Genomic DNA, 20461 nt, shown 5'->3' on the forward strand with positions numbered 1-20461 from the left:
TTTCAGTCGGTTTTCTTATTCTCCAAATAAGAGCGCACATCTCTTTCGATATTTGCCAACGCAGAGTGAACAGCGTCAATCTCAGCTTTATCGACAGCAGCATTTTCGTTGGCTTTGACCCAGTCATCCACTTCTTTGGTCAATTTGTCATAATTATCCTTGATTTCCTGAATATCAGGAACGACGACATTTTCAACTTGCAGCTCTTCCTGGTTATCAAATTCTGGTAATTTACGCACGATGTCTTGGAGATCGGTGGCCGAATTGTAATGCTCTCTAAGCTGAGCAAGCGAGACTTCTTTGTCCTGGACCTTTGTAGCCTTAATTGGTTGCAAATGGTAACTTTGTAATTTCTTGGAAGCTTGCTTTCCGAAAGGACTATCGAAGAAAACAATGGTTGCAACACAACTAATGTGGACCCAGAAATAGCATGTTTTCCACAAGTTGAAAGAGGGAACAAATCTCAAAATCATGAACGGTTGCACAATGTATCCAAACGCTGACTGAGTAACAAACCAGCCAATTATGTCGTACAGGAATTTGTACTTTGACACATTAGAACCATCTTTCGAACAGAAAAGGGGACGCAAATTTCTGCGGAAAATCTTACCGACTGTTTGCATGAACGCACCGATGATGAAGGTCATATAGTATCCAGGCATTGTTCCGTGCCAGAAAGCAGATGTAAAGAACGTAAGGAAGGTTGGTAGCATTCCTGGTTTCAATTGACCGGTTTTGGGGTCTCGTTTGCATGTTCTGAGATAGATATAATTCTTTAACCATTTGTTGGTATTCATGTTCCATGCCTCGAGACAGTCGTGAACGTTTTGACCAGTTTCGAAAGCATACGGATCAATGTTTTGGACTCTGTTCCAATACATCTTGCCAGTCTTGGGGTCATACCCATTGTAACCCAAACCGGCAACAATGCAGCCAGCTTCACTAATGGACCAAACAGAATAGTACTTCATCCTGTGGACAATGCCCAAGATCCATAAGAAAATGATTTTGTAGAAAATTGATTGTTGGGTGAATTCAAACGACAAGGCATAATCCAACGTAATTATTGGTTTGATGTAGATCCACAAAACGGCCCAGAAAGCGCCCTGTGCCACTCTTCTCAAGGCAACACGCCCACTGCGCGGAATCTTGCGTTTGGAGAAACGTCCTGGTCTTTTCTCAAGAGGAACATCATTGAAAATATCGGTCAGAATGAATTTTTCGTAATCGCTATAGTCAAAAGAAGGACCAGTAACCAGAGATCCATAGAAAAACACGTATCCAAGATAGTAAAGAATTGGTGGATATTTCAAGATTGCTCTGGATTTCTGGTATGTGTTCAGTTGATTGAACTTGTCGATGTCTTTGTGATACAGTTGACCGTCGCTAACAGACCATCCGAAGGAGCTGAGCTTCATGACCAAAACCATCTGTGCTCCAGTAATGTCGATCACTGAGGGATCATAATCAGGAGCGAAAAACTGCGCTTTCAGATGGTTCACGCAGAGGAAAAGCATCAATGCGATCAAATTGACCCATGGCATAAGTCTTGATTTGTAATACTTAACGAGGACAAATGTAAACAGAGCATTGAACAAAAGCACAAAAAACCCAGACCAAATCTCAAGTATGAGAAAGATATACACGGCACTGACCGCTATAATGTAGTAATTCTTGAAGTGTATTTTTTGATCTGGAATCCGTTTGAAGATTGCACTTAGAGGAAACGACAAAAATAGGCACGTCAGAATCTTACAAGATCCTTCGTCAAGGCCGGACAAACCCGAAAACTTGGCAATTGCCAATTGGAAAGGATTGTACATTGAATCAGATTAGACGATATCCAATTTTAGTGCCTTTTTTTATTTTACAAAACGTCGATCGTCCATTTTTTCGTTAATGCTCAAATCTGCTGGAAGACCGCGTGCACTCCATCTCTCGGGCCTGTTGCGGCAATCGGAGCAGTCGTACACGCTCACCAAGAAGTTCAATCATCCACAGTATCTTATGTACCAGTTGATATCTCAAGTTGATAAATACCACGAATTTATTCCATATTGCACTGAGTCCTTCGTGCGAGCGCGCGACGACCATGGACAGCCATTGGTGGCAGGGCTACGTGTGGGATTCCAGCAATTTGACGAAGAGTTTACATGTGACTTACAATGCAAACAACCTGAATTGATTGTGGCTCGTTCTATCACACATTCGTTGTTTAAGTTTCTAGAAACCAGGTGGACAGTGCACACTTTGGACGACGAGCACTGTAAGGCTGTGCTAAATTTACGCTACGAATTCAAAAATGAGCTATACAATCAGTTGAGTTCCTTCTTTGCCACCAAGGTTGCAAACTTGATGTTCCGGTCGTTTGAAAAACGCGCGTTTGAGGTGGCTCAGGGCAAATTGTCCGACAATTAAATAGACTCTGGAAATAATTATCCTAGAAAATTAAATCTTCATGATTTCCGTTAACGGCCGTTTGTTCGAGTACGACTCGCGCCTCACTGCATTTGAGTTTGGAAATGTGCGACATCCCAACGTGTTGATATTTGTAGGCGGTCTGACCGATGGGTTTCTGACGGTCCCCTATGTTTCGACGCTTGCTGAAAAATTGGCTATTTGCAACTGGTCGGTGATCCAAATTCTGCTTTCAAGCTCCTATACCGGCTATGGAGCCAGTTCGCTAGCACAGGATGCCAAGGAAATCTCGAAACTGGTAGCTGTACTCAGAAGTTCTGATTCTGAAAATGGAAACAGGAAAAAAGTAGGTGTTTTGGGCCATTCTACTGGAAGTCAAAACACCCTTTACTACCTTTCTAAACATGAACAAAGTGCTGAAACGAGCATTGACTTTGGAATTCTGCAAGCTTGCACTTCTGATAGAGAAGCGCTATTGCAATTCATGGACCCGGTGGTGATGGAGAACAGCATCAAAATGGCCAGAGATCTAATTGATAAAGGGAACGGAAAGCAATTCATGCCATATGAACTATGTCCAGATGTGTTTGAGTCCCCGATCAATGCTTACAGGTGGAACTCATTGGCTTCAGAGCGCGGCGACGATGACTTTTTCTCTAGCTATCTGGGGCTCGAGGACCACAGGAACACGTTTGGTAAGGTAAATCGGCCGCTGCTTGTTCTCTACAGCGGGAAGGACGAAACGGTTCCCACAAATGTCGACAAAGAAGCGGTTATGGAAAAGTTCAAGGCTGCAACTCACCCTAAATGGTGGTCTCCTTTGAGCACTGTGGTGCCAGGGGCATCCCATAATTTGGGCCCTGAAAGCTCAGAGGGAGCTACAGATATGGCATTGGGATTGATAGTGGAGTTCGTCTCCTCAATAGAATAGTTTCGGTTGTAATGCCACTGCTGTGCCATTCATAAGAGCAGATTTCTTTAAACTGTTCTCATTAATTTTTTCTAGGCTTCTACGGTAGTGATTGATATCACTTTAAACTTCCATGCAGCAGCAAGTGACGTTGCGCTGCTTGGAAAAAATTGGCGTGCTCAAAAAAACAAAAACCATTAATCTTGCGAATAGGTTGCCTCATACGAGAGGCCATTGAAAGCCAGAAAACACGGCTTTGTTGACACACAGCTCACGGATAATCCAGCAATGGCCGTGAATGATAGCACGTTCGAATTAACTGTGCTTGGGTGTTCGGGTGGCCCTGTAGCAGGGAAAACTTGCGCTTTTCTATTGAAGCCTTCCTACATATCATTCCAGGAAGCTCTTGAGAATGACGTAGATTGCATTCTGGCGCTTGACGCGGGCGCAGGTGTCGAGACCATCGCCGAGATGATATCGGATTGCCGAAAAAACACGTCTTCGGTTTCATCATACTTTAGTCAATTATACAGCAACGCCGAGGATCCGTGCTTCTATAGCGACAACAATGACTTGATGAAGACTCAGCCTTTTGAAGAAGTCTCAAGGAATCTTGTCGATTCCAGTCTACAGCTTGCAAAGGGCATACTGAACCGCATGTCTGCCTATATTATAACGCATCCCCACCTTGATCACGTCTTAGGACTCGTGATAAATTCACCCTGTTTCACGCGACAAACACCAATCTATGGGACTCAGCAAACAATAGACAACTTGAAGGACCACATTTTCAACGGTAAAGTTTGGCCAGCATTGTCGTATTTGACCTTCAACTATTTACAGCCTTATACTGAAAACTTTAATATCACAGAATCTATCGCGGTGGAAACGTTCCAAGTGAGCCATGGGGTTACGTCACCCACAGAGTTATATAAGAGCTCGGCATTTCTGTTCACGGAAACAACTGATAAGGGTAAGCTGCTGTTTTTCGGTGACGTAGAGAGCGACTTATCGTCAAACACCAAATACAATCAACACATATGGCTAACAGTTGCCGATCACATACTCTCAAAAAAACTCAAAGCCATTGTAATTGAATGCTCGTCTGTGGACAAAAAACCAGGACAGCCTCTCTTTGGCCATATGACGCCCACCAACCTGATCGGTGAACTGCTGAATTTACAAAATATTTGTCTTGAGAAAAAAGCTACCAGACACCCATTAGCCGGCCTCAATGTGCTTATAATACACGTTAAGGAAGCATTCGACTATCGTGGCGACCCTCGAAAGCAGGTATATGAGAGTCTAAGAAGTTTGAATCAGCAACATGATTTGCGGATAAAATTCACTATTTGTATGCCCGGGATTAGTTATTTCATATAAAGGACGAAACGACCTATAATTGTGGTAACCCGTAGCCCGTGATATGCTTGGCAAAGTCCCACTTCATATCCTCGCACTTGACATTTTTGTGGAACTCAATGTTCTTTGTCGTCTTGTCCACCACGCATAAAGTGTATTTGTCCAAGGACCTTGCGTCTCTATAAAACAAAATCTTCATGCAGTCTTTCACCAAGCTGACGGCGTCTTCTTTGGTCAGCTTCTCAACATCTTTCATGGTATCTGCTTTTTTCCTAAGCAAAGGAATTGCCAAATGTGCTCCAAACCCTGTTGCTAAAGATGGGGAAGCATAAGACACGCCCAAAAGGTCAACGTATTTCATAAATGGCTCGCCTTCCTCGTCGAAACCAGCAACGATACATGCGTTCCACAGCGGATCCATCTTAGACCGGCGATTGTATAACACTCTAGTGAGGTATTCGTGAACGTAGCTGGCTTTCAAATTATCTTGTTCCATGTCGTAGGAGTCCTCCACTGCGAGGTCGTCTAGAATTCTTTCCAAGTACTGCAGGTCACTAATATCACCGGAAATTCCAACAATTGTCTCAGATCCGACTCTAATAATTCTCTCCACATCGTCCAGTTTCATAAGGGATCCATAGGCACCCATGTTATCCGCTGCCATGACGACACCATCCTTATAACGGACAGCAATGACCGAGGTACCTGTGATCATCGGTTGTTGAGTATGCATCGAAGGGAATTCAGCATTGGTGCGAACGTTTTCTGGGCGCTGGTTGCTTGCCTGTGCAATTTGGGTGTTGTATGGGCCATAGACAGAATCCAATGGTTTTCCCCAGTGGAAAGGATCGTGATTCATGATTGAGTGGCAAAATAATTCTCGATTGATTTTTTTTGAACAGGACGATATCTGGGCCGACCGACGCAAGATTGGGGATGATCGACTCGGACTCGAAATCCGCACAAAGAATAAATAATTTACATCATTCATCATGAGAGTGTCAGTTCCAACGCTAGCCAAATACGTCCCCAGTATCAAATTTGTGGGAGGTCCCCATGTGATAACTAGTAAGTATTCATACGGTGAGGTCTAATGTCAGAAAAATCCGGCCCTCCGAGCCCACATCCTTGTGCTCCAAACCAGTTGATGCCAACCAAAGCAGGATCGTCTACCGCTTCCAGCACTCAGAATACCTCAAATGTTGGACCAGTTCCGTTCGAGAGCAGAAACTTTCTGTCTTCTCGTTTCAGATACAGTCCATTAGATGAGATCGAGATTGAAGACGTTAACACGGGTGGAGCAGAATACCTTATAAGATAAAGTTGTTCCAGTGAAGTGGAACTTAAATGTATGAAACTAGAGCAGACCTTGTCGGATATGACCTTTTCATTGCAAAATTTATTGCGCTGAAGACATCACGTACTGAAAATATATAGCAGTTGAATGTCAATGGTATCAATTCTATGACGTCCCACCGTCCTTCTCAATACCACACCTTTTGCCAATGTTAACAGCTTTAGCAAGTCTGAATGCGACCCAGTTGGGCTCAAATCCCAGCAAGACAATAAAATCAAAATCTACTCTCCTGCTACCAGTTTCGTGTACCCTTTAACTCCTAAAAAAAATCGTAATTTATTTCAATTTCCTATTTTTCCATGTCGCAATCCAGATACGACTACGACGAAAACTCGGAAACGTGGCCGTATTTTGCGCTGACAAGTGTGCTGGTGCCTCTTGTGCCAGCCACTTGGTCATTGGTGAGGGAAAACCTGACTCGTGGCTCGAAAGACGTGGACGAATTACGCCCCGTGTCATGGTTCAGACCATACAACGAATCGGCGCAAAAACACTACAAGAGCAAAAAGCGGACCAAGAGCATCTTTTCACGAAAATTTGTTCTTGTTGCGTTGGGCTGGCTGCTTGTCGCTGGCATAATGTACCAGATCATGGTACAGGAAGTGGTCATCGGAGAAACTAACTTCGATCCTTGGAAAATCCTTCAAATCGACGAATCTGCCTCTGAGAAGGTCATCAAGGCCGCTTACCGGAAAATGTCTTTGAAATTCCATCCAGATAAGGTGGACACGTCCAAGATGACCCCGAAGGAGATTGAGGCCGTCGATTCTGCTTACGTGTTGATCAACAAGGCCTACAAGGCGTTGACGGACGACGCCGTTCGGGAGAATTTCCTTAAATACGGCAACCCTGACGGGCCAGGAGACATCAAGCACGGAATAGCCTTACCGAAATTCCTAATTGAGGGCAAGATTTCACCTCTACTTGTGATAGCTTACGTTCTTCTTATTGCTATTATCTTGCCTAGTGTTGTTGGCTCGTGGTGGAACGGTGTCAGATCATACACTAAACAAGGACTTCACGTTGACACCGCTGCTCACTTCCTAGATATTCTGATCAACTACAATCCTGCCAAACTATATCAGATTGAGACGGTGCTGGAGTACCTCAGTTCTGCTACCGAATACAAATCCATTGACAAGTCTCTCACCCCTGAAAAGGTTTTGGAGCTGCTTCTTTCTCATCTGGAGAGGAAAACTCTCGATTCCAAGGACGAACAGCTGAAACTGGAAGTTGTGGCTATAACTCCGAAATTGATTATCGGGTTCATCGACATCGCATCGAATTTCAGAAATACTGATATCTGCTTGAAACTAGTGGAGGCACACAGATGCATTATTCAGGCCCTCAATATTGAAAACAACGCCACGGCTTACAAATACAGACAAATTTTGCAGCTTCCTGGCGTCCAGCTGGATGCTTTGGATACCAAACAGCCAATCTACACTTTAGGTAAGTTGCTGAAAAACCTAAGTGTAAAGCCGGAAAAATTCCTGAGCTGTGCAAACACAGATGAGGTCCTTAAGCTCGCCTCCCAAATCCCACTTATCGAGCCTCTGGAATGCAAGTTCAAAGTCACCGGTGAGTCGTATGTTCCTCCTAATTCTACGGTGCACATCAGTCTGAAATTCCTGGTCAAGTCTCCGGCCCATAAATCTAAACCAGAAACTTCAAAGTTGAGCGAAGAGGTGCGGGAGACGCAGCTTAAAGAGCAGGAAACTCTGGAAACATTGAGAAATCCAATGAAGATCGTCGAGGACCAGCCGGCGATCAAGCTTTCTACGGCTCCTGTTTACTTCCCTGATCCAGAATACCTGAAAGAAAACAACGGATGGATTGCATTCTTGATAATCCAGAGGGATGGAAAGCTAGGAGAGAACCCACAGTATGTTTCCAAAGTCGACCTTTCCAATCTCCGATTGACTCAAGAAGAATTTTTGGAGTCCAAGGCCATTGTTTCCACATTTAAATTCCCTCTTACTGCTCCTACACCTAATGAGGAAGGAAAATTCCAGTTCCGCCTTGCTTTAAGGCATTTAGTCTATTTTGGCTCAGATTTGGACATTCCTTTGGTAATGGAAGTCGAGAATAAGCCGATTGAGACGGCCAACAAAGATCTGTACGAAATTGAAGATCCAGAAGAAGACTCTCTTGCTGGTGCTTTGGCCCAGATGCGTGGAGAGAGCGTGCGTAAAATTGAGGATGAGTACAGCAGTTCTGACGACGAGTCCGAGGAAGAAGAGGAGGAAGAAATTGACTGGACGGATATAGATACAGATACTGATGTGGAGGAGGAAGAGAAGAAAAATTAGATGTGGTCGAATGTCATTAGCTATTACCCCGTATGATCCTATTTGCGTAATCGAGTAGTTGTCCGTTACCTTCCTGGGTAACAAAGAACCGCTTTCTAGCGCGGTCTTTCCAAACAATCACGCCAATTTCTTCACCATAAGTAAGCAGCTTTTCAAACTCCAAGTCGGTAGAGAAATCTTTGTAAAGATAACCTTTGAATGATTGGATACGGTCAAGCTCTAATTGCCAAAGTTTAATTTGATCCACCACTGTCGGCGGTAGAATTTCGAGGTCTATTTGTCTTTGACCCGCAGCATTACCAATAGAACTTTCGAGTTCTAATTTGCGTGCTAATTTGTCTTCGGCTTGCTTCACCATCCAAGGATGCGCATGAGAACCCAAATAGTTGATCATCTGGTCTGCAGTGATTCCGTTAATCAGAGCGCGACGAACGGATTCTCTGGTGATTACCCCTGTAACCATGTTTGCAAACCGGGCTTTGAGATGCACAAACAGATTCAAGATGGCAATCTGCAACGGCGAAGATGTGTAGCAGTATATTTTGAAATTGGTTTCCACCACGATAGTGCCTTGGTTGTTGCTGTTTTTCGAGTTTGTGATTTCTTGGTCGATTACGGCCGCTGAGGTCTTGAAGTTCGTGTGTTCGGAAGTCAGGGTCGTTGCCAATCGCGTGGGATAGAATATCTTTTTATTTGTCTTTGAAGGAGTGTAAATGAGTCCATAATCAATAAGATCGTCCAGCATTATCTTCTGCGTATCACTCAATGGATCCACCGGATATCCTTGTCCAAGCTCCAAGGACCCCAGCATGAAGATAAAATTCAGTACCTCGACAGGGTTCATCATAAGTTTTTCAGACATTTTTAAGTATTGCAATAATAGTGTCCAAATTTGAGAGTTGATATCTTGCAGAAGAAACTGAAACCCGTTCTGTGTAATGAGCAAGTTTTTTAGTGTTTGAATGGAAGATGACTGTTGTAATTTGGGCTGAAATTCGTAGTCATCGCCTAGATGCTCTCTTTGTTCTCTGTCCGACGGGAGCTCCATCAACCCGCTGTATCTAAGTAAAGTTAAAACACCCACACTTGGTAGCTCTTTAGTTTCCGAGCCCACCATAAAATGCAATATGCTCTCCCACCTGTGCAAACAATATGTGTCCAGAAACTCAACGCTTATCGTTTCTATACTTTCCAGATTGTTATCCTCCACAACCTCGTTTGCATCTCGACTTCCTGTCAATGCATTTCTAAAGCTTTGTCTAAAGGTTGGATTCAGCGAGACAAAGGGTAATTGTGTCGTCTGGCCAGTTTGCGGATGAGTGAATATACGTCTTGTTTCCTTGAGCAAGTTCAATGCTTTAAGTCGCTTTAGCGAGTCATTTTGATAAATTTTGCTTAAGTTGCGCGACCCATTGAAAGAGCTAGACTTAATCCACCGGTTCAAATCAGTAGAGGGAATTGCAGCGTCTTGGAACAACATGGTCATGATGTAAAACTTTGCGAGCGATGGTAATAATCGGAACACGGCCAGACAAGTTTCAGGCGACCTGTAAAGCTGTAAATGAACGGTCTCAGGTAAGTTGTCAAGATACTCATTAATCGTCGATTTAAAGAGTTCTGACTGGCCTGATGACGCGGACGGCTCAGACATGTTGAAGATGGATCAGGAAAAAAAATCACTCTTATAGAAAAATATATAGCCCAAAAAATAATTCAAAAATTTTTTACTGATAGTACATGTCCTTCGAGGATCTGCTGCAACCGTCCTACAAGGGGAAATCTCTGACGGACCCAATCAACACCGCCGAGGATAAATGGAACTTGCTTCCAGCCTTTCTCCAGGTGAAAGGGTTGGTGAAACAGCATTTGGACTCGTTCAATTTCTTTGTGGACACAGATCTGAAGAAGATCATTCAAGCCAACGAAAAGGTGTTGAGTGATGTTGATCCGGAGTTCTATTTGAAATATCTGGATATCAGAGTTGGTTACAAGAGCGGAGGAAATCCGAATGAGACCGAGGTTCTACTTCCGCCTCACGAATGTAGACTCCGTGATCTGACTTACAGTGCTCCCATCTATGTGGATGTTGAATATACCAGAGGTCGGAAAATCATTATTCATAGAGATCTTGAGATTGGACGCATGCCTATAATGTTGAGGTCAAATAAGTGCATTTTGAACGGCAAAAATGAGGCCCAGATGGCGTACCTCAACGAATGCCCTTTGGATCCTGGAGGATATTTCATTGTCAACGGTACAGAGAAGGTCATTTTGGTCCAAGAGCAATTAAGCAAGAACAGAATCATCGTCGAAGCCGACGAAAAGAAGAATATTGTGCAGGCTTCGGTCACCTCCTCTACACACGAGAGAAAATCCAAAACCTATGTGGTTACGAAAAACGATAAGATATACCTCAAACACAACTCCATTAGCGAGGAAATACCGATTGTGATTGTTTTGAAGGCTGCTGGTCTTGTTTCAGACTTGGAGATCTTGCAGCTGGTGTGCGGTAACGATTCAGTCTACCAGGATCTCTTCGCTGTGAATTTTGAAGAGGCGGCCAAGCTTGGAATTTATTCTCAGAAAGAAGCTCTTGAGTACATTGGACGCAAAGTGAAAACCATCAGAAGACTTAATGCTCCCAAGCTCAGCATTCTCCAAGAGGGTATCGAGGCTATTGCCACCACCGTCATCGCGCACATCACTGTTGAGAATCTTGATTTCAAAGAAAAAGCCTTGTATATAGCCATCATGACGCGCAGAGTGATAATGGCAATGCACAATCCAAAGTTGGTTGATGATAGAGATTATGTGGGTAACAAACGGTTAGAGCTGGCAGGCCAACTGATGTCTTTGTTGTTTGAGGATTTATTCAAAAAATTCAATAACGATTTCAAGGCCAATCTGGATAAAATCCTCAAGAAACCAAGCCGAGTTTCTGAGTTTGACGCTTTGCTCCATATCAATATCCACTCAAGCAACATTACCACTGGTTTGAATAGAGCCATTTCTACAGGTAACTGGTCCCTCAAAAGATTCAAGATGGAAAGGGCAGGAGTCACCCATGTTTTGAGTCGTTTGTCGTATATTTCAGCTCTTGGTATGATGACACGAATTTCGTCTCAATTCGAAAAGTCCAGAAAAGTGTCTGGACCGCGTGCTTTGCAGCCATCTCAGTTTGGTATGCTCTGCACCTCCGATACTCCTGAAGGAGAGGCCTGTGGATTGGTCAAGAACCTAGCACTGATGACTCACATCACCACTGATGACGAGGAGGACCCCATCAAGAAACTTTGCTACATTCTGGGTGCTGAAGACATTTCGGTCATAGATAGCTCTACCTTGCATAACAACGGGACTTTTGGTGTGCACTTGAACGGTACTCTCATTGGTACTACCAGATTCCCCAACGTGTTTGTTTCTAAATTCAGGCATTTGAGAAGAACCGGCAAGCTCTCTGCCTTTGTTTCCATCTTCACCAACGTCCATCAGTCAGCGGTTCATATTGCGGCCGACGGTGGCAGAATTTGCAGACCACTCATCATTGTGGAAAACGGCAAAGCAAAAGTCACCGCAGAGCATCTTAAACGCCTCCGCGATGGGGAGTGGTCCTTTGATGATTTCCTCACCAACGGGCTTGTTGAATACCTGGATGTTAACGAAGAAAACGACTCTCTTATCGCGCTTTACGAGAAAGATATAACTGGCAGCACTACACATTTAGAGATCGAGCCTTTCACTGTCCTTGGTGCTGTGGCCGGTTTGATTCCATATCCTCACCATAATCAATCGCCAAGAAATACGTATCAATGTGCGATGGGTAAGCAGGCTATAGGAGCCATCGCCTATAACCAGTTCCGTCGGATTGATACCTTGTTGTATTTGATGTGCTATCCCCAACAGCCAATGGTGAAAACCAAGACGATCGAATTGATCGACTACGACAAGCTGCCGGCCGGTCAAAATGCCACCGTTGCCGTTATGTCTTACTCGGGTTACGATATTGAGGATGCATTGGTGCTCAATAAGGCTTCGATTGATAGAGGATTTGGCCGCTGCCAGGTGCTGCGGAAGACAACAGCGGTGCTGAAGCGATACCCTAACCACTCAAAGGATATTTTGGCAGGAATGAGGGTGAAAGAAGACGGAAAGCCAATCTTCCAACATGAAGCTTTAGGTCCAGACGGATTGGCCGAAGTCGGCGTTGAAGTGCAGAGCGGACAAACATACATCAATAAATGCGTGCCAACAAACGCAACCGAGAGCGTTGTTGGAGGACAACCTACCATCAACCAACAGCAACAGCATAGAGAAACTCCTGTCAACTACCGTGCGCCTGTTTCGAGTGTTGTTGATCAGGTGATGATGTCTGTGAGCGACAATGACCAGGCCCTGATTAAGGTGTTGCTGAGACAGACCAGACGTCCTGAGCTGGGTGACAAATTTTCTTCTCGTCACGGCCAAAAGGGTGTGTGTGGTATCATTGTACAGCAGGAGGACATGCCATTTAACGACGACGGAATCAGTCCAGATATTATCATGAATCCACATGGTTTCCCATCGAGAATGACGGTTGGAAAAATGCTTGAACTGGTGTCTGGCAAAGCAGGTGTTCTGGATGGATCTTTACAATATGGAACCTGCTTTGGCGGATCTAAGCTGGAGGACATGTCGCAGATACTCATCGACAAAGGATTCAACTACAGCGGAAAAGATATGCTTTACAGCGGAATCACAGGAGAAGCGTTGCAAGCGTACATTTTCTTTGGTCCGATTTATTACCAGAAATTGAAGCACATGGTGCTGGATAAAATGCACGCCAGAGCCAGAGGTCCCCGCGCTGTGCTGACAAGACAACCTACGGAGGGCCGTTCCAGAGATGGTGGTTTACGTTTGGGAGAGATGGAGAGAGATTGTGTGATTGCGTATGGCGCATCGCAGTTGTTACTGGAACGGTTGATGTTGAGCTCGGATGCATTTGACGTCGATGTTTGCAACTCTTGTGGACTGATGGGATACAACAGTTGGTGTCCTTCTTGTAAGACAAGTGAGGGAGTGGTCAAAATGACGATTCCGTACGCCGCGAAGTTGTTATTCCAAGAGCTGATTTCGATGAACATCGCACCAAGACTGAAAATGGCTGATGTTTTCTAGACGGGGTAAATAATCTGAAAAATTATGTGATCTAAAATTTTTTTAAATTTTTTTTGAAAAAATTAAAACTATCTTCACTATGGCTAAGGCGAAGAAGTCCACAAAAAAGTTCCAGGCGAAGAACCTGAAGAACACCATTGAGCAGCGGAAGAAGGTACAGAAGTACAATAAGCTTCACAAAAAGAAGGGGTCTTCTGGTCCTGCTCCCCAACCTGAGGACAAAAGAGATAAAGAGATTTTTGAGGATATGGATGTCGAAGAGTTTTTCGATGCCGACATAGAGGTCCCTAAACAGCCAACGTTAAAGAAACAAAAGGACGAAGAGAGCGAGGATGACAGCAGTTCTAGCGGCAGTGAGGCAGAATTTGACGAGCAAGATTTGAAGGACCTGGAAAAAGACGATCCCGAGTTTTACAAGTACTTGCAGGAAAATGACAAGGATCTGTTGGATTTCAAGCCTATAAATCCACTTGAAGCAATGAGCGATGATGAAGACGATGAAGATGTGGAACAAGAAGAAAAGAATGAGGTAGAGGAGGACAAAGAAGGCAACACTATCGAAGTGACAGTGGATATGATCAAACAATGGGAGGCCAACTTGAGGTCAGACCAGCCTACAATCAAAACTCTCAAAACAGTTGTCATTGCTTTCAAAGCTGCAGTTCACACTGGATCCTCAGGAACGTATAAATACAGCGTTACAGACGAAAAAGCTTTCCACAAGCTGATGTTTCTCGCTTTGCAAGAACTGACTCTAAGTGTTCAGAAATTAGTGCCATACAAAGTTTCGTCTCACGGGACAAGAAACTTGCCTTCGAACAAGAAAGTCGCTCAAATCAGCACCCTTCTCAAGTCTCATGCTGGTTCGCTGATATTGCTCCTCAACGATATCACCAATACGGAGACAGCCACCTTGGTGCTGAAGTCTGTTCAAGAGCTGCTTCCATACTATGTTTCTCACAGAAAGCTCATCAAGGAGATGATGAACGCGGTGGTGAATGTTTGGAGCTCTTCTCAAGACGTGGAAACGCAAATAGCGGCATTTGCATTCCTCAATAACTCCAGCAGAGAATATCCGAAAGCCATTCTTGAGCTGGTTCTGAAAAGTACTTACTCCAGCTTCATTAAAAAATGCAGAAAGACCAACGTCCACACAATGCCTATGATCAACTTCCAGAAAAACTCGGCCGTGGAGCTTTTTGGAATTGACCAAACTCTCAGCTTCCAGGTTGGATTTGAATACATTCGTCAGCTGGCTATCCATTTGAGAAACAGCGTCAACAACACCACCAAGGACAGCTACAAGGCAATTTACAACTGGCAGTACTGTCACTCGCTAGATTTCTGGTCTAGAATGATTTCTGCCCATTGTCATCCAGAGACAGAAAAGGCTAATAAGAAAGAGACTCCTTTGCGGCAGTTAATCTATCCTCTGGTCCAGGTCACTTTGGGAGCTATCAGACTGCTACCAACAGCCCAGTTTTTCCCCTTGCGCTTCTACCTTATCAGATCGTTAATTAGATTATCCCAAAACACAGGCGTGTACATCCCACTCTTTCCACTAGTTGCAGAAGTGCTCAATTCTTCGGCTGTCACCAAGAAACCAAAACATGCTCACCTCCAGGCCGTTGCGTTTGATTACGTCATCAAGGTTCCTAAGCAGTACCTTGGGAGCAGAGTTTACCAGGAGGGACTCATTGAGCAGGTTGTTGAGCTGGCGGCCGAATTCTTTGTTTTGCACTGCAAGAGCATCGCTTTTCCAGAGCTGATCACCCCAGCTGTGATCTATTTGAGACGCTACATGAAGAGATCCACCAACATCAAGCTTGTGAAACAGCTGGGCGCCCTGGTGGACAAGCTCAACTCCAACGCCAAATATATCGAGAAAGAGAGATCCAGCGTTGAGTTTGGACCTAACAATAGAGTTGAGGTTGGCATGTTTTTACACGAAGTTGATTGGCAAAAGACACCATTGGGAGCATACGTTGCCGTGCAGCGTGAGGTGAAAGAGACTCGTGAAAAGGCTTTGCGCGAATCTCTTGAGAGCGACGCCGATGGAGGAAGCAGTGGAAGCGACGTGAGTGGTGCTGAAGAGGTCGACGTGGAGTCTGAAGAGGAAGAATAAATATTTTTGTATATTGGCAGCCGGCCACAGTTGTTAGTTTTCGTGACTGATAGACGTAAAAATAATGCTTGAATAGATAACAGCCAAAAAAAAGATAAACCAATTAGGGAAAATAATAATCACGGGCATGGTATCTCACTTAGTTTTGAGGTATTTGGTGGCCATCGTGTCCACCACCGCTGCACATTACAGCTCGGCATTTAAGGCAGACATGTCTTCGTGTCCTTCTGATATCCCGTTATCGTGCACAAATTCCTCGCAAATTCCAGATACCTGTTGTTTTGAGTATCCCGGGGGAGTTTTGCTGCAAACGCAATTCTGGGACTACGATTATCCCACAGGCCCAGACGATATGTTTACTTTGCATGGTTTGTGGCCCGACAATTGTGACGGCACATACAACCAATTCTGTGACAGTTCGCTGCAGATCTCCAATGCCGAGGAAGTCCTGACCTCATTTGGCGAGGAACAATTACTAGAAAGAATGCATGAGGTTTGGAAGGACTACCAGGGCGACGACAATAATTTATGGGTCCACGAATTTAACAAGCACGGCACCTGTTTGAGCACTATCAAACCCTCTTGCTACCAGAACTTCGAGACCAATAGAGAAGTGGTTGATTATTTCCGGAAGTCAGTTGAGCTGTTTGAGGGCTTGCCCACCTACAGATGGCTTGAGGCTGCTGGAATCACGCCTTCGGACTCCCACACTTACTCCAAACAGCAGATTGACGAGGCACTCAAGTCCAGGTTCGGCAAGGAGGTCTACTTCAAATGTGACAGAAACCATGCCCTAAACGAAGTGTGGTATTTCCATCACTTACGTGGCTCCATCCCCCACGGCAACTACGTTCCAATTGATGCTCTTATCTCCTCAAACTGCCCGGCTTTCGGCATCAAGTTTCCTCTGAAGAAGGCCCCGTCTACATCTACTAACACCGCCACAGGAACTGAAACCTCAGCCACGAGCACGGCCACACCGACCGGCAACGGGGGCTACCTCAAGCTCGAGAATCAGGCTGGTTGTCTGATCAGCAATGGCAAATGGTTTGCCTCGGGTACATGCGCCACGTATAAGCTGTCCAAGGCAAGTTTCGGTGGCTACCAGCTTACATCGTCAAAGGGCGTCTGTGGTATCGATTCCGATGGCTACTTTGCTTGTGGTCGAGGAGTCACTGCTGCGCAATTCGACTACGACTCATCCTCGGGATATGTCACCTATGGAGGCCAATCAGGATGGTCTGCTGATAGGGTGCCGTCTCGGAACGTGCAGGTCCCTATTATGCCTGGCTCTGGTCGAAATGTCAACTTTAGCTTGATTTACGAGACCAGATAAAAAAATTATCCAATAGATTTTATACATAGTAAGCAAAAGAGATAATCCTGATTTATTGCTGATTTGCAAATTTGACATGTCTTCGCTACGTCCGGTGTCTCCAGAACCGATCTCCGGGGACGAAATCCCGATAGGAATTCCGGCGACTCCATCATCCAACAGACTAAGTCTCAAAGTCGTGCGGACTCTAGCAGTTCTCCAAAAGTACTCTACTATTCCAATGGGTCTCTTTACAGTGATCCATCTATCAGGCGTCGTCCTTGCTCCACCTATTGCTGGAATTGATGTTGCCGAGCAGGTGATATCCATGGGCCGTGAACTATACCAAACGGGATCCTCAGAAACTATTCTGCTTGCGTCAGCTTGCGTTCATGTCCTGAGTGGCATAGCTCTGCAATTTGCCAAAAAGTGGGACAACTACGTGAAGTATGGCGGGTTGCGGAAGAAAACGTCGCCGGCAATTTCGTCCGCGAAAGAGGCAGAGATTGATAAAAGCAGCGGGCTTGGAGGAATCACATATTTATTGGGTCTCGGACCTAGACCTTCGTTAAGCTTCAGGATGCTAGGACTGACGCCTCTGCGGTTCTCTGGCTATTTATTACTTCCATTGATGACGCTTCACGTTTTGCACCAACGAATTGGGCCATTAGCAGTGGATGGAGACTCGTCCATGGTGGATCTATCCTACATTGCTTGGGCCGTCGCACAAAGCCCATTCATCAGAGCTACGGGTCTTCTTACCTTGGTGGGAGTAACATCCTACCATATTCTCGCTGGAGCACTGCATTACCTGCGGTGGTTTAGCCGAAGAGCCCGCAAGAATGCGTATGGTATAATATTCTTCAACACGACCCTGGCGGCCCTCAGTGTGCTAAGCATTTCCAAAATCGACCTACCTTCCGGCTCTACCGCCCGCAAATTCGCTGCCTATGTGAGCCATTTTGGCATCTAATTGATGACTATTTACAGTATTAACTCGAGCAAGCGTCGCAAGTCTCTGGATCTCCAACCTTGCAAGCAAGAACATTATCTTTATCATAAATGTTGTAACCTTCGGTGACCTCGTTCCCGTTCGATTTGCGTCTTTTGGTAGTATCCCTAGACTCTGAGATACTTCTTTTGAACCTAGAGGGGGTGACAGTGAATTTGATAGCAGATGCGGCAGCTTGGGTTCGCAAATAATATATGCCTGTTTTCAACCCTTTCTTCCATGCATAAAAGTGCATGCTTGTCAGTTTGGACATGGTCGGATTCCGCATGAATAGGTTCATGCTCTGGGACTGATCAATGAACGGAGCACGGTCTGCAGCCATATCTATAAGTGCCCGTTGCTGAATTTCCCAAACCGTTTTATATATTTCCTTGGTGTCGGCAGGAATGCTTTCGATGGCTTGGACGGATCCTTCCATTCGAAGGATTTCGTTTTTCATTTCTGGGCCCCACAGACCCAGATCCACGAGATCGTCGATCAAGTACCTGTTCACAACCTGGAACTCTCCCGATAAAACTCTTCTTGAATACATGTTTGAGGTGATCGGCTCAAAACATTCCGTAAAGCCAAAGATCTGCGATGTCGAGGCGGTAGGCATTAGCGCAACCAATAGGGAATTTCTGACACCATTACGATGAATTTTAGCTTTCAAACCTTCCCAGTCCCACATATCACTTGGTTTAGCATTCCAAAAATCGTACTGCAAGACTCCTTTTGAGATTGGAGATCCGGCATAGGAATCGTACGGCCCGTATATCTCGGCCAGCTCTGCTGAGGTTTCTAAAGCTGCATGGTAGATTGTTTCAAATATGAGAATGTTTAGTTTCCGGCTCTCTGGAGAACCAAACGGCATTCGCAGCTTGAAAAATACATCAGCCAGACCCTGCACACCAATAGCAATTGGCCTGTGTCTTTTGTTTGAAACCTCAGCTTCCGGCAAAGGATAAGACCCCACGTCAATCACCGTATCCAAATTCCGAGCCAGAGTCTTACAGACATCATGGAGGAATTTAAAATCAAACTTCCTTTCTCCCTTGTTATCGTGTACAAAAGAAGGAAGTGCCAAAGAGCCTAGATTGCAGACCGCTGTCTCTTCATTGGATGAATATTCAACGATTTCACAACAGAGATTGGACGACTTGATGGTACCCAAATTTTGCTGGTTAGACTTTTTATTGCAGGCGTCCTTGTACAGCAGGAAAGGGTTCCCTGTTTCCGTCTGAGCAACTAATATCGCATGCCATAGTTTCTGGGCTCTCACTTTACGGATATAACGACCCTCACGTTCATACCTGTTGTAAAGCTTGACGAATTCATCTCCATAAGAGTCACTGAGTCCAGGCGATTGATCCTCGGAAAAAAGGCACCACTCTTGATCTTTCTCGACCTTCTCCATAAACAAATCTGGTATCCACAGAGCATAAAACAAATCTCTTGCGCGCGTTTCTTCCTTTCCATGGTTTTTCCTCAAGTCCAAAAACTCAAACACGTCCGCATGCCACGGCTCTAAATACATGCAAAAAGCGCCTGGTCGTTTATTTCCACCTTGGTCCACATACTTTGCGGTGCTGTTGAAGACTTGAACCATAGGCACAAGTCCGTTGGATGTACCATTAGTTCCAGAAATGTAAGAGCCGGCAGCACGGATGTTTGAAACGTGTATTCCAATTCCACCAGCTGCTTTAGAAATCAGGGCGGACTTGTGAATTGTTCTGAAGATGCCATTTATAGAGTCCCCATCCATTGCGAGAAGAAAACAGGAGGATAGATTAGGCGTTTCGGTACCGGCGTTGAACAGCGTAGGCGAAGCATGGATGAAGTATTTTTGGGACATAAGTCTGTATGTTTCAAGAACCCGTTCTATATTACCTTTGTGTATCCCGACGGCCACTCTCATAAACAAATACTGAGGAGTCTCGCATGGTCTTCCATCCATTTTCAGCAAATATGATCTTTCCATAGTTCGGAAGCCAAAGTAGTCCAGCTCCAAGTCTCTATCAAAATCGATGGCTTTATTCAATACATCAGCATGTTTGTTCACAATTTCATGGACATCTGCTGCAATGAGAGATTTGAAACTTCGATACTGCGAGGGACGATATTGTCTCATTCGGTTCACATTTTCTGAGAAACTACCACATACTTGCTTTTGCAAATGACGAACTAGCACTCTTGCTGCCAGGTAGGAATGATCGTAGTGGACTGTAGTCAGGGAAGCACTCACTTCTGCTGTCAAGTCGAGCAGTTCTTGAACAGTGAGGCTTTCGGGGAGACCACTGACGACTTTATCAAGAATCACATCAATGCTGACAAACTCGGTATTTAGTCCTTGTGCAAGGGACAACAAGTGATTTCGCAATATGTCTCTGCTAAAAACAGACTCCTTCCCACTCTTCGAGTCTTTAACGATTGTCTTTGTGTCTGCTGTCATAGCTTTCGACCCATGTGCAGGACAAAACAATGCTCTTTGCCCTTTAACTGTTTTCTAACGAAAAA

At 44.8% G+C, this 20461-nt stretch overlaps 13 protein-coding genes across 13 annotated transcripts; 9 read left to right on the top strand and 4 right to left on the bottom strand.

The window, feature by feature from the left end:
• Positions 1-2: 2 nt before the first annotated feature.
• HPODL_04137 (Lysophospholipid acyltransferase) lies at positions 3-1823 on the bottom strand (the record flags this gene model as incomplete). The annotated part of the gene is made up of 1 exon (XM_014078921.1): positions 3-1823. One exon carries the CDS (start codon positions 1821-1823, stop codon positions 3-5), a length of 1821 nt encoding a protein of 606 aa, XP_013934396.1.
• Positions 1824-1899: 76 nt separating this feature from the next.
• Positions 1900-2418, top strand: HPODL_04138 (uncharacterized protein; the record flags this gene model as incomplete). The annotated part of the gene is made up of 1 exon (XM_014078922.1): positions 1900-2418. The coding sequence occupies one exon, from the start codon at positions 1900-1902 to the stop codon at positions 2416-2418; it is 519 nt and encodes a 172-aa protein (XP_013934397.1).
• Positions 2419-2458: 40 nt separating this feature from the next.
• Positions 2459-3349, top strand: HPODL_04139 (uncharacterized protein; the record flags this gene model as incomplete). Its single annotated transcript, XM_014078923.1, has 1 exon — positions 2459-3349. The coding sequence occupies one exon, from the start codon at positions 2459-2461 to the stop codon at positions 3347-3349; it is 891 nt and encodes a 296-aa protein (XP_013934398.1).
• A 267-nt stretch (positions 3350-3616) lies between these two features.
• On the top strand, positions 3617-4711 carry HPODL_04140 (uncharacterized protein; the record flags this gene model as incomplete). The annotated part of the gene is made up of 1 exon (XM_014078924.1): positions 3617-4711. The coding sequence occupies one exon, from the start codon at positions 3617-3619 to the stop codon at positions 4709-4711; it is 1095 nt and encodes a 364-aa protein (XP_013934399.1).
• A 13-nt stretch (positions 4712-4724) lies between these two features.
• On the bottom strand, positions 4725-5549 carry HPODL_04141 (Proteasome subunit beta type-7; the record flags this gene model as incomplete). The annotated part of the gene is made up of 1 exon (XM_014078925.1): positions 4725-5549. One exon carries the CDS (start codon positions 5547-5549, stop codon positions 4725-4727), a length of 825 nt encoding a protein of 274 aa, XP_013934400.1.
• A 133-nt stretch (positions 5550-5682) lies between these two features.
• HPODL_04142 (uncharacterized protein) lies at positions 5683-6011 on the top strand (the record flags this gene model as incomplete). Its single annotated transcript, XM_014078926.1, has 2 exons — positions 5683-5758; positions 5791-6011. 2 exons carry the CDS (start codon positions 5683-5685, stop codon positions 6009-6011), a joined length of 297 nt encoding a protein of 98 aa, XP_013934401.1.
• A 335-nt stretch (positions 6012-6346) lies between these two features.
• Positions 6347-8359, top strand: HPODL_04143 (Essential subunit of Sec63 complex (Sec63p, Sec62p, Sec66p and Sec72p); the record flags this gene model as incomplete). Its single annotated transcript, XM_014078927.1, has 1 exon — positions 6347-8359. The coding sequence occupies one exon, from the start codon at positions 6347-6349 to the stop codon at positions 8357-8359; it is 2013 nt and encodes a 670-aa protein (XP_013934402.1).
• Positions 8360-8375: 16 nt separating this feature from the next.
• Positions 8376-10010, bottom strand: HPODL_04144 (RNA polymerase II transcription factor B subunit 2; the record flags this gene model as incomplete). The annotated part of the gene is made up of 1 exon (XM_014078928.1): positions 8376-10010. One exon carries the CDS (start codon positions 10008-10010, stop codon positions 8376-8378), a length of 1635 nt encoding a protein of 544 aa, XP_013934403.1.
• Positions 10011-10096: 86 nt separating this feature from the next.
• On the top strand, positions 10097-13513 carry HPODL_04145 (DNA-directed RNA polymerase III subunit RPC2; the record flags this gene model as incomplete). The annotated part of the gene is made up of 1 exon (XM_014078929.1): positions 10097-13513. The coding sequence occupies one exon, from the start codon at positions 10097-10099 to the stop codon at positions 13511-13513; it is 3417 nt and encodes a 1138-aa protein (XP_013934404.1).
• Positions 13514-13592: 79 nt separating this feature from the next.
• On the top strand, positions 13593-15638 carry HPODL_04146 (Nucleolar complex protein 2; the record flags this gene model as incomplete). Its single annotated transcript, XM_014078930.1, has 1 exon — positions 13593-15638. The coding sequence occupies one exon, from the start codon at positions 13593-13595 to the stop codon at positions 15636-15638; it is 2046 nt and encodes a 681-aa protein (XP_013934405.1).
• A 127-nt stretch (positions 15639-15765) lies between these two features.
• On the top strand, positions 15766-16974 carry HPODL_04147 (Ribonuclease T2-like 1-A; the record flags this gene model as incomplete). The annotated part of the gene is made up of 1 exon (XM_014078931.1): positions 15766-16974. The coding sequence occupies one exon, from the start codon at positions 15766-15768 to the stop codon at positions 16972-16974; it is 1209 nt and encodes a 402-aa protein (XP_013934406.1).
• A 76-nt stretch (positions 16975-17050) lies between these two features.
• Positions 17051-17926, top strand: HPODL_04148 (uncharacterized protein; the record flags this gene model as incomplete). The annotated part of the gene is made up of 1 exon (XM_014078932.1): positions 17051-17926. The coding sequence occupies one exon, from the start codon at positions 17051-17053 to the stop codon at positions 17924-17926; it is 876 nt and encodes a 291-aa protein (XP_013934407.1).
• Positions 17927-17945: 19 nt separating this feature from the next.
• On the bottom strand, positions 17946-20396 carry HPODL_04149 (Ribonucleoside-diphosphate reductase large chain; the record flags this gene model as incomplete). The annotated part of the gene is made up of 1 exon (XM_014078933.1): positions 17946-20396. One exon carries the CDS (start codon positions 20394-20396, stop codon positions 17946-17948), a length of 2451 nt encoding a protein of 816 aa, XP_013934408.1.
• Between the last annotated feature and the right edge of the window lie 65 nt (positions 20397-20461).

This window comes from Ogataea parapolymorpha, chromosome V (assembly GCF_000187245.1).
Source record: "Ogataea parapolymorpha DL-1 chromosome V, whole genome shotgun sequence".
NCBI lineage: Eukaryota > Fungi > Ascomycota > Pichiomycetes > Pichiales > Pichiaceae > Ogataea > Ogataea parapolymorpha.